This window comes from Dryobates pubescens, chromosome 10, assembly GCF_014839835.1.
Source record: "Dryobates pubescens isolate bDryPub1 chromosome 10, bDryPub1.pri, whole genome shotgun sequence".
Lineage (NCBI taxonomy): Eukaryota > Metazoa > Chordata > Aves > Piciformes > Picidae > Dryobates > Dryobates pubescens.
The window spans coordinates 9126854-9137084 of record NC_071621.1 but is presented as its reverse complement, the minus strand read 5'-3'; the positions used below and the strand labels follow the sequence as shown (position 1 = coordinate 9137084).

Genomic DNA, 10231 nt, shown 5'->3' with positions numbered 1-10231 from the left:
GGCAGCTTGCAGAAATAGAAGGAACTACAATGTTGTAGTAGCTGAGAATCTAGATCTATAGTCATGTTGAGTTTCCCTAAATACATGGCACAGATGTCCTAGTCTCATACTCACAGTGGCAACTTAACACAGCTCTCTGGCAGCATATGAACATCTCTCAGTCCCAAAGGAACCCTTTTATCCTTTGAAACACTGAGAGGACAGCAACTAAACTAAATCTTGCATCGCAAAGGCATAGTTAGAGAGGAATGTAGGTTCTTTTTGATGGGAATATCATCAGTTAGAGCTCTCAGCCAAAGCCCAGTGATGTTCCAGTCCTTTCTGCTGCAAGTACTGAGCTCACCCCACGAAGGCCTGTGGGACACCAAGGATACTGTGGAAAGACATGTAGGAGTAAATAAGCTCAAGAGATTCTCACCTGCCTGCTTGGACTGCTGCAGTAACAGAGAGGAGATGTATGTGACACCCATGGCAAGCTCCTGCTATGACAGTCCACTTAGAATGAATTTAACACCTTGTAGCTCCATGAAATCTACCTAGTTGGTATCTGGTCCTGTGTCCTTCTGTGAGATCTTGTTTTATAAGCGTCCTGTGTCCTTCTGTGAGATCTTGTTTTATAAGCAGAGGAACGTTTCTAATAAGATGGCAACATTTACCTATTTTGAAGTGTCATTGGATTTCCCCTCTGACATTAAGAGATACTGCAGCTTCACATAGGCAATCTTTGCACAGTCTGTTAAATGCAGCCAGCTAACCTTGCAAAAAATTACCTGCAAAGTTATCCCAACAGAGTTACTATCAAGACTGAGGAAGCTGGGAGAGGAAGTAGAGATGTCTAAATTCAGAGCTGTCTCGCCCAAGTAGAGGCACTTGCAAAGGAGGCTTCTTCAACTGAGCCGAGTCCTATATGCTCCCTTTCCAAAGAGCAGAAAAAAGTGTTCAGAGAATGCAGGACTCTGCCTTGCTATAGAGGTGGTTGTCATGATGCACATCCCAGTGGCTCCTGGCTCACAGTGGCACCAGCATTACAGATGACCACCTACCCTCATGGAAACTGAGTGCCCACTCTTAATCATAGTTAAAGAAGAGACAGGTCAAGATGTTTTCAGCCAGTGAATAATGAGTTAATAGGTGTGCTTTCCTCTGATAAAATCTAAACACACATACCCACGTTTCCCTTTAACTAGATACTAAAAGGAAGGAGCTGTGCTTCAGGTAACTATTATTATTTTTTTAATCAATTGCTTGCATAGAAGTTGTTCACAGGAAACTGAAAGAATTAGTCCTTTAGCCTCTTTGCTCTGTCCCTAGCCAATTCTAATCCCAAAATGCAGTTTAGCTACATGCAATGTGTCATGTTTCATGAGGATCATATATTTACAGGCTGACAGCTATTATTTAGATTGCTTTCACCTCTTCCTTTCAATGGCATTTTACAGTTTTGTGTTATCAATTCTGCCTTTGGGAAAGAGGCCAGCATAGAAATCGCTGAAAAAAGAGACCCTGAGTAGATTGGCAAGTGACCCATGTTAGGCACTGTGGCTTAACAGGCTGAGACAATCCATGCAGGAGGCAGGTTCTGTCACACAGAGCATGGCATGAACAAGTTCTGGCTTTATGCTACCAATGGTAGGTAAGGCAAAGGCCATCTAAAAATCTGCAACAAGGAAATGAAGTGCTGCAGCTACTTCATGCATGTCCATGGTGACCAGATATGAAAGAACTAAGAGCCTTTCCAGGCTCAACTCCACTGAGATCTGTCAGAATGGCGCAGCATAACCACACACCCAGGGTAATTTGTGATGTACAACCACATAAGGTCAGCTCAGGCATAACCTCAGAAAGCAGTGCAGCTTTCTTCTTTAGGGACTGGAAGTAGCCTGTCTTAGACCAGGCTCAAGTACTTCCGTATGGCACTGCTCCCTCACAGCTAGTCATGCCTCTTCCTGATCATCAAGGACGTGATTTAGCCTGGCTGAAACAAGTGGTAGTGCCTAACACAACTTTGCCTTGCCTGTCCTCCATGACCCCCACAAGCAAGCAAGACTGAGTTCTGCAGCAAAACCAGCCTACTTCTGATAGTGTTCCAGCACATAGGATCATAGACCTTTCCAGGTCAAGCTCTACAGTAGATAAAATGTCCCAGCTCTTTGTTGCCAAATCACTACTCACAAACAGGCAGGAGCTTTTCTTCAGAAGTTGAACAGCTTGTTCAGTTCAGCTGAACAATTGAACAGCTTGACATAAGGCCATGACAGGCCAAATGCTAGCTGCTACAAGTGAAGGACTGAGTTACTATTAATGCCAGACTGGAAATCACTTTGTAATATGGATGGTCATTTATTTATTGTTTCATCATGACACATAAAATGCTATGGCTGCAATACTGAAAATATGGTGTCACTTATAAAATACCAGTATTATTAATGTGGTGGTAAGATACTGTTAACATTTACAGAGAGGTGTATAATAATTCCATAGTCTTGTCTAATGGTTTGCTCCAGTGACAAAACACCCTGGCAAGCAGATGATGATGAAAGATAGTGCCTATTTATTATCATGGTTTTTCCTCTTTGATTACTGAATGGCCTATGATACCAATAACTGTTGCTGAATCTAATCCTTCTGAATATGGTAGATAGGTCCTTTGTTTTTACAGTATATGTCAGAATAAAACAGAAACATCTGAAAAATAAAGAGACAGCTTTTTCTTACAAAATGAGATGAAAAAATAAAACAATATAAATGGAATTTTCAAGTGTTTTGTTTCTTCTTTTTTTTTTTAATATTTAAAGCTCATATTTCAATATACTGTATTTAAACATTCTTAAATAATCATTCTGTACCTTTAATTCTCTGTTTCGTCTTTAGAAACAAACATTCTCACCATAAATGTGTGCAAATAGAACATACATAAATATATTTAAGGCCCATGTCATAAAAAGGTGGTCTCCGAATTGTCACTTTTACAATGATCAGCCGGGGTCCCTTTCATTTTGTCCTGCAAGTCATTTGAACTCTGATCTTTTAACCCTTTGAAGTCCACATGCAAAGAAGAGCCAAGCACACACACACTGTCCTGTGTTTCATTTTGTAAACTGCTTGATGACACCTGTAAAACACTCCCAATGCGACTGAACAGTGGAGTTGATGAGATCCACTTCAACAAGCTGAAGTCTGTTTGGTTGACTGCTGAACTCCATGGGAATGTTGCTCCCAAAGACAAGGACTCCACCTCTGAAGAGCTGTGTTTAACTTCATGAAATCCCATAGACCTTTCAAGACTACTTGCTGATGAGGGGCGCTTGTTTTCTCCATACAACATAGAACCCTGGGGAGAGGGAGTCATAATCTGATGTGTTTTATGTTCTGCCTTTGTGTGCTTTTGGAAAAGTGACTCACTTGTTTCTGGAGATGCTGGCAAAGGTGTGCTTTGGTTATAAGCCTTATAACAATCACTGGTATTGGAGCCAAAGCTTGGTGAAAAGCTGCCTGCAAAGGGTTGTGTCTGAAGTCTTGATTCCTTCACATTCAACTTGGTCAGAAGCTGGGTGCGTATCTCTGGGGGCAGTTTGCTTAACTGGCGTCCAAGCTGAAGCTGGGTTGGAAATAGTGTTCCCTGAAGGGTTCTGTACAGAAATCTGCAAGAGGAGAATGTGCACATGAAAGGAACTGAAAGAAGGAAGTACCCAAGGTATGACTAAGAGAAAAGTAGAACACAGAAAAATAACTTTTATGTGCCTTTCTTATGTTTGACACAAGAAAGCTTGCATATGAAAAGCTCTGAATGCTGTGCTAATATTTTGATTGGTAACAAGCAGACTAATAAATCTGTGCTTTTAGCAAGTGATTCACCTTGTGATTGCACACAGTCTTTCATCCTTCCTGATAAGGAAAGGCAATGGGGATCAGTTTGCAAAGCAGGCCTCCTGCATCCACAAGTAGGCAAATAATTCCACAAGGTACTATTAGAATTTCTGTACTGTGCATGTTATGGGAGGATTGAATCTGGAAACACCACTTCACAGGGTGCAAAGCTCTGAATGGTTAGAAGGTTCAAGCAACAGACTATAACTATCCCACTCTTGTGGTCCATGGCCAAGATCGGTGGTCTGTTCCTGTGGTCAGGAGCACAGAAGAGGTTAGACAACCTGAATTCCTATTATCAGCCACTGAAAATAAATTATTTGGATGGTAAAGCAAAAGGAAAGACTAAGAATGGGGAAAAAATGCCAACTATATACATGAAGTGCCTTTCATATATGAGAAAAGGTATGAAAGAAGATACAATACCTGGGCAGCAATGCAATGACTGGTGATATAATGCATGTGAAATAGAACATAGGGTCTCCCATCAGCCTTTCCATAGTCCAGTAAGGATTGGATGGAGGATGGCATACTGGGCAGGAAGCATTGTAAACCAGAGCCACAAAGAAAAATAAAAGAATACTGAAGATGCAAGATGACCAGTGGAGAAAAGTCTAGAAACAAACAACCAACAAGAGAGTAATGATTCTTTATATTCTGAGACATTTGCTGTGATTCTGAATTAAAACGCCTTAATTTCTGCAGCCAAAGCCATGTAGAGCAAAGGACTTTGTATTTTCAGAAATTCTTATTATAGATACAACACTAAAAAGCTGTTTGTATATCACAGTTTAAAACCTTTTTCATGTTTGCCTAAAATGCTTCCTAAAAATAGAATGTGCTAAGGGAATGAAACACCCATCTTACGGTTTTGAAGAATGGCACTAAGAAAAGAATAACACATATGCCAGTGACTTTCTACATAGGCTGTTGGCACCTTACCCAAGTTTTAGTTTCAATGGCCAAATGTAGTATGATGGTGAAAAGAGCTGTTGTGGTGATGGGAGTTCCCCAGGTGAAGACATCGACCTCTGAATCATAGTAGGTCTGTAAAGCAGAAAATGGAGTTTAGCCTGAGCTACATTGCCAGTTCTCCTCAAAATACCTGAAAGAGAAGGGCTTAAAGCAAACACTTACGAAATAGGGGATGAAGAAGCAAACCAGGCTTTGATACATAGCATCGATCATGTTCATCCAAAACATATGTGGTTGGTACTCCTGTGGGATAAAAACAATGAAGAAAATCAGGACCTATGAAAATGCTCTTTAAAGGAGGTATTCCTACAAGTACTTTGAAGGGCTTGTGCAAATAGCTTCACAACTTTGCCAATCAGTTAGACACCCTTGGACATGAAGTATGAAGAGTCTACCTGCAAGTCACTCTGTTCTGGCAGGAGGCTTTTTATTTATTTATTTATTTATTTTTCTTGGCAGAGTTTGTAATTAGAATCTGACACTCGTGCCAGCAAACATTTAAGAAACTGTTCCATTTTATACACTACAGTTAGACCATTGATTTCAGAAGGAGCTCTCTGAGGTGTAAGCAAAGTAAATGGGTTTTACATCATATACATACAAGCACAAGGTAGTTATTCACATGGCAGAAGACATGAAGACACAAAAAGCACACATAGTTAGAAAAGAAAATCTGCAACAGTCATCTTTAGCAGTAATTAATGCAGCAGCATATGCTACAAATAATCATATAACCACATATACACACATAGCATTGAGTGTGGGTGCACAAAATTGCTTGTTAAGGAACAATATGAAATTAACATTTTGGTTTAGAGAAACATACAGTTGCAAGAATATGGATGGTCATAGAAAAGACCTAGATATAGGGAAAAAGGGTTTGTAAGTGGCCAAATAATTTACTTAATTTTGGGATATAGGTTACATCTCTAATTACTGGGTTCATCAGGGCTCCCTCTATGGAGAATATAATTGCAGCCTAAAAATGGGAAATGAAAGATGCTTAGAAAGAATTATGATGTTTTTTTGGTCTACTGAAATAAAATGTGGTTAAGGATTGAAACAGGATGCTCAAAGGGACTGTGAAGTTTCCATCGTTGAAGACATTTGAAACTGGACTAGATAAACACCCCAGCAACCTCATCTGGGTTTGATGTTTTGACTAGGGGTCTGGATCAGATGGCATCTGAGCCATCTAAATGATTCTATAATTCTGCAGGCTTTGAATTGGTAATATCATTTTGAAGGAGATCCTGCTGGAAGGAGGATTTTTAGTAAGTTTTAAAAATGTTATTTTAGGTAACTATTCTGAGAATATGCTCAGTAGATTTCAGACAAATTTAGAATAGTCCTAGGCTTGCCCATGAGAAATAATTGTACGGTGAACCAGGGAGACTTCTCAGTTTTCAGGCAGACACAGCTTCACAATAAGCTTTAACTGTCACAAGATTTCTATCACCTTAAAAATGTGCAAGAAAGGAAGGTATTAATGTTAGAGATCTTTAAAGTTTGATGCACTGGAACAGAAGGAATTGTAGAAAATGGAAAAGAACCGCTGGGTGTAAAAGAGAGAATTTGGACTAAAGCACTGAAAATACATTACACTAAAGTTCTCCTTTTGTCTTTCCAGGATGATAAGTAGCAGTGTCACTAGATGTGTGGGGTATCAAACACGAGTGTATAGTTTGATGTAAAACACACTCACTGTCTCTTCTCAGAGTGCACAGAGTCAAACACTTTCAAGAAAGGCTTGTGCCGTGGAAGTAGTGTCTCAATATAGATAGCTTTGCCAAGCAGAAAGATTTTTCCACAGTACATTGTAGCTGTAATTACCAGAAATAGTTTGGCTTCCATCCCTCCTGCAAATCCTTTTGTTTTCATTGCACAATTCAAGCAGATGGGGACAAGGTGTTTTCAACAGATACTTCAACTGAATCTATCATCTGCTCGTGACTACCTCCCTCAGAATCTAATTTGATCCACCTCTGTGCTTACTCCCAAAGCCATCATTTTCCTCTGACTGCTTGTAAAGGGCTGGGGCCTGAAATTTTGAGTAGGTACTGTGGAGTTATTCTGTGAAAATCAGCACAAGTCTACAAGGTACAATCTGCTTTACTTTGATGGTTATTTGTGAGCTTGGACCATGAGGGAGGTGTTCAGCTCAGTCTGACTTAAAGCATCCAGCTTCTCTCCTGTTACATATCTCAAAATACAGTTGGGGTTTTGTTTTCCCTTTTTAAAAATTTACTTTTGGCATTTAGATACTTTGACTCAGATAATAAATATCACAAAATAATAATAGTTACTTCTCAGACTGTTGTTACCAGTCATCCACCATTTGGGAACAGGGCTGTTTTTCAGTTGAAACTAAAGAGGTATAAAAAAAAAATACAAAAATCAAGAAGTTTTTACCTCCATATTCTGGCCGCTTTTATAAAGCTGAGGTACAGCAGTTAACACTTCAGCTGGCACATCCTTATCCAGCACACCAGTAATCAGTTGTGGAAGAGAAGAGAAGAGCAAATTAAAGAAGATGAGATACCATTGATCGACCATTGATGAGCCAGAGAATCCACAGTAGAACTGGTACCAGAAGAGAAGAGCCACAAACATCTGAAACAGAATGAGCAGTGCTGTAAATACAAGAGAAGTATGAGCATCATCCCACTGTGTTCTGATTCCAATTCTGCAAGAACCTATCTATAAATGCTAAACATTTCATTGCTGCTCCTGATGCCTAGAACATTTAGCTAAGCTCCATACATTTGGCATCCATACAAATCTTCTTTCTGCTGGAACCTCAGATCTCTGGTGTCAGGGATTACTTCACGCAAAGTTAACTTGCAGGTCTAGTAAAACTCTGAGGTGCAGCTTAACTAATCATAAAAAGTTCTCTCAACCATCATTGACCTCTAGATATATGAGTACTGATCTCACAGCACTTAGATTACTACTGTAAGAATAAGCATTTCCAGAATAGTATCCTCTGCTGGCTTGAGATGTTTGCTGGTCCACAAGAGGTAAATGCAGAGCTTTTTTGCAAGACCAGCACGGGACTAGCAGCAGCAAGAGGGAGGTTGTCTCAACTATTCTATCCTTCTGCTGTGAAATTCAGCAAATTAGCAGTGATGTAAAGATTCTTCAGTCTCCCTTACTCTTCAGCTGTAAAAAATAAATCAGCTGCCTCCACAGCTGCAGTGGGATTGCTCCTGTAGTTGGGTTGGAATCACCCAGAAAAGGAGAAACTACACAACTTAGTTTTTTCTAGAATCTCTGCAGCATGGAGAACTCAGAGGTTATTACACAAAGATGGGCAGCTTCCTAGGTCGGGAAATAAATTTCCATGCTTGCTTCTCCTAAAACTGCAATTTCTATTACTCTTTGTAAAGTGATTAGCACTAAATGAAAGTAAGCAGAAAATAAAAAGCAGCAAAACACTTAAACAAGTGTCCCTTGAGGGCTTTCCCCATTTTAACCATGAAGAAGGGAAATTATATGACCTCTCTTTTCACTTCTTTTTCTTTTTGTATTCTGTTCCCAAATCTTTCAGCCAGTTGGAGACTGTTAACCCTTCATCATTTTTAGATATACAGAGGGAAACACAGATCTGTTCTACTTAAATGCCAAAGTGTGGTTGAAATTTAAACACTGGGGGATAAAAATAATCTATGATCTGCTTAGTCAGTGAAAACTGCTGTGAGGAGAGTAATCCTATCTTGTGAAGGGGAATTGTCACAGAGTAAGAGGGTCAGTTTCATTTTACATAAATATAGCATATACTTATGCTCAGACAGTGTTTGCATGCCATATTGGAGTGGTTTGTATATGAGTAGCAACACATACCTCACTGTTCACGAGATAACACACTGTTTGCAGTAAACTAACCTATTAAAAGTTAAATGGTGGTTTGTTTGTTTTTAAGGATCACCTTTAGGAATGCATTTGCAAGATACTTCAGGAAAGATATGCTCCTCTGCTGAAAACAAGACTGAATTACGAGAGCTTACCCTCTTCAGTACAGTTGGTTAGTTGAACACATTTTGAAATGCATTTCCCTTCCACATTGAAAAGACAACAAAACTTTATCTTTTCTTAAAAGAGAATTGCAATAAATATGTGAATTTGCAATAAACAAAAATCAGGTAATCCTGGACCCAAGACATTTTCCTCTCTAGTGCCTTGATAAAATTCACCTGTCTTGGAAACAGTTTGGCTCTGACAAAAATGGGTGGTTTGATGAAAATGCAGGTATTGGAAAATTTTGCTACCACTTCTAGTATGGATCTCAGCAGTGCTGTCTAAGAAAGCTGTACAAATAAATTACATTTCAGTAACCAAGGTTAAATCAGATTTATTTTTTTTCTGCTGAAATTTTATTTTGGATTAAACAAGCATTTAATTTAAATTCAAATATAATGTTCTCTCTTGCTTCTGAAAAAGTGTTCTCTCTTGCCCCCTGAAAAAAGTAAAACCAAATTTACATAAAATTGAATTGGATTTTAAATAAAAATGGTTTCCTTTTTTCCTCTACAGTTTTATGAATGTGGTCCCAAACAGAATTCCTCAGTGAATGAAGCAGATGTCAAAAAATGTCCAGTGTTGTCTTGCAGAGGTAATGTATACAGGGGAAAAAGCAGTGCATGCTTGTGCTGGTAGAATTTTGTTTACATGAAATCCCTTTTCATCAAGATCAAATGTTTCCAGTCATGCTATGTTTTAGTTCATATTTGACTTGTATTTCTATTATCTCCACCAAGCCAAGTATCTTTTTGGATAAGTCATCTGAGTTTCCAAATGGCTTTTGCAGCAATTTGGAGTTTAAACTTTGAGTTAGTAGTTTCTAATGGAGAGTGAAAAAATTTCAAAATATGAGGAAATTGGGAAAAAAAACTTGAGGAAACAGAAAACTTACAGAATATTGGCAGTGTGGTTATCTTGACTTTCTACAGAGAATCATCCAGAATAGTCTCCTTGCAAAAAGATCTGGGGCTCTCCTCTTTCATTTTTGAATATTCTTTCCTTAAGGGCAGGCCCTGTGTCAGACATATTCACATCTGTATGCTGAATATCCCACTACAGTTTTAGAGTCAGTAGCAACAACTATTGCTCAGAACGCTCTCAAGGCTGCCAAAGCAGAGCCAACACAAAAAGATTTCCTTGGTTATATTCTAGCCTTGAGGCAGCAGCTTCTCCAAATGTCTTACTAAAAATAGCATCAGAAATAATATTTGTAATCAAGGGGAGCTGTACCAAAGGAAATGTAAGATTTTGAAAGAGCTGAAGAAAAACGTAGATTTATAAACAACATCCCTGGCTGCTGACTGATGGAATGCCTTCAGTGTATTACTTCTTTTAAAAAAATATTAATGTAATATGGCTCTACATACAC

General features: G+C 38.9%; 1 protein-coding gene across 1 annotated transcript in view; it reads right to left on the bottom strand.

Moving 5' to 3' along the window:
* Positions 1-2348: 2348 nt before the first annotated feature.
* ATP10A (ATPase phospholipid transporting 10A (putative)) overlaps positions 2349-10231 on the bottom strand; it is a 134141-nt gene continuing 126258 nt past the window's right edge. The window contains exons 17-21 of the mRNA XM_009900153.2: positions 7255-7455; positions 5005-5085; positions 4810-4914; positions 4294-4481; positions 2349-3641 (exon numbers count right to left, since the gene is read on the bottom strand). Coding sequence (XP_009898455.2) covers positions 2936-3641; positions 4294-4481; positions 4810-4914; positions 5005-5085; positions 7255-7455 — 1281 coding nt within the window. The 3' untranslated portion in view covers positions 2349-2935. The remainder of the gene's footprint in view (positions 3642-4293; positions 4482-4809; positions 4915-5004; positions 5086-7254; positions 7456-10231) is intronic.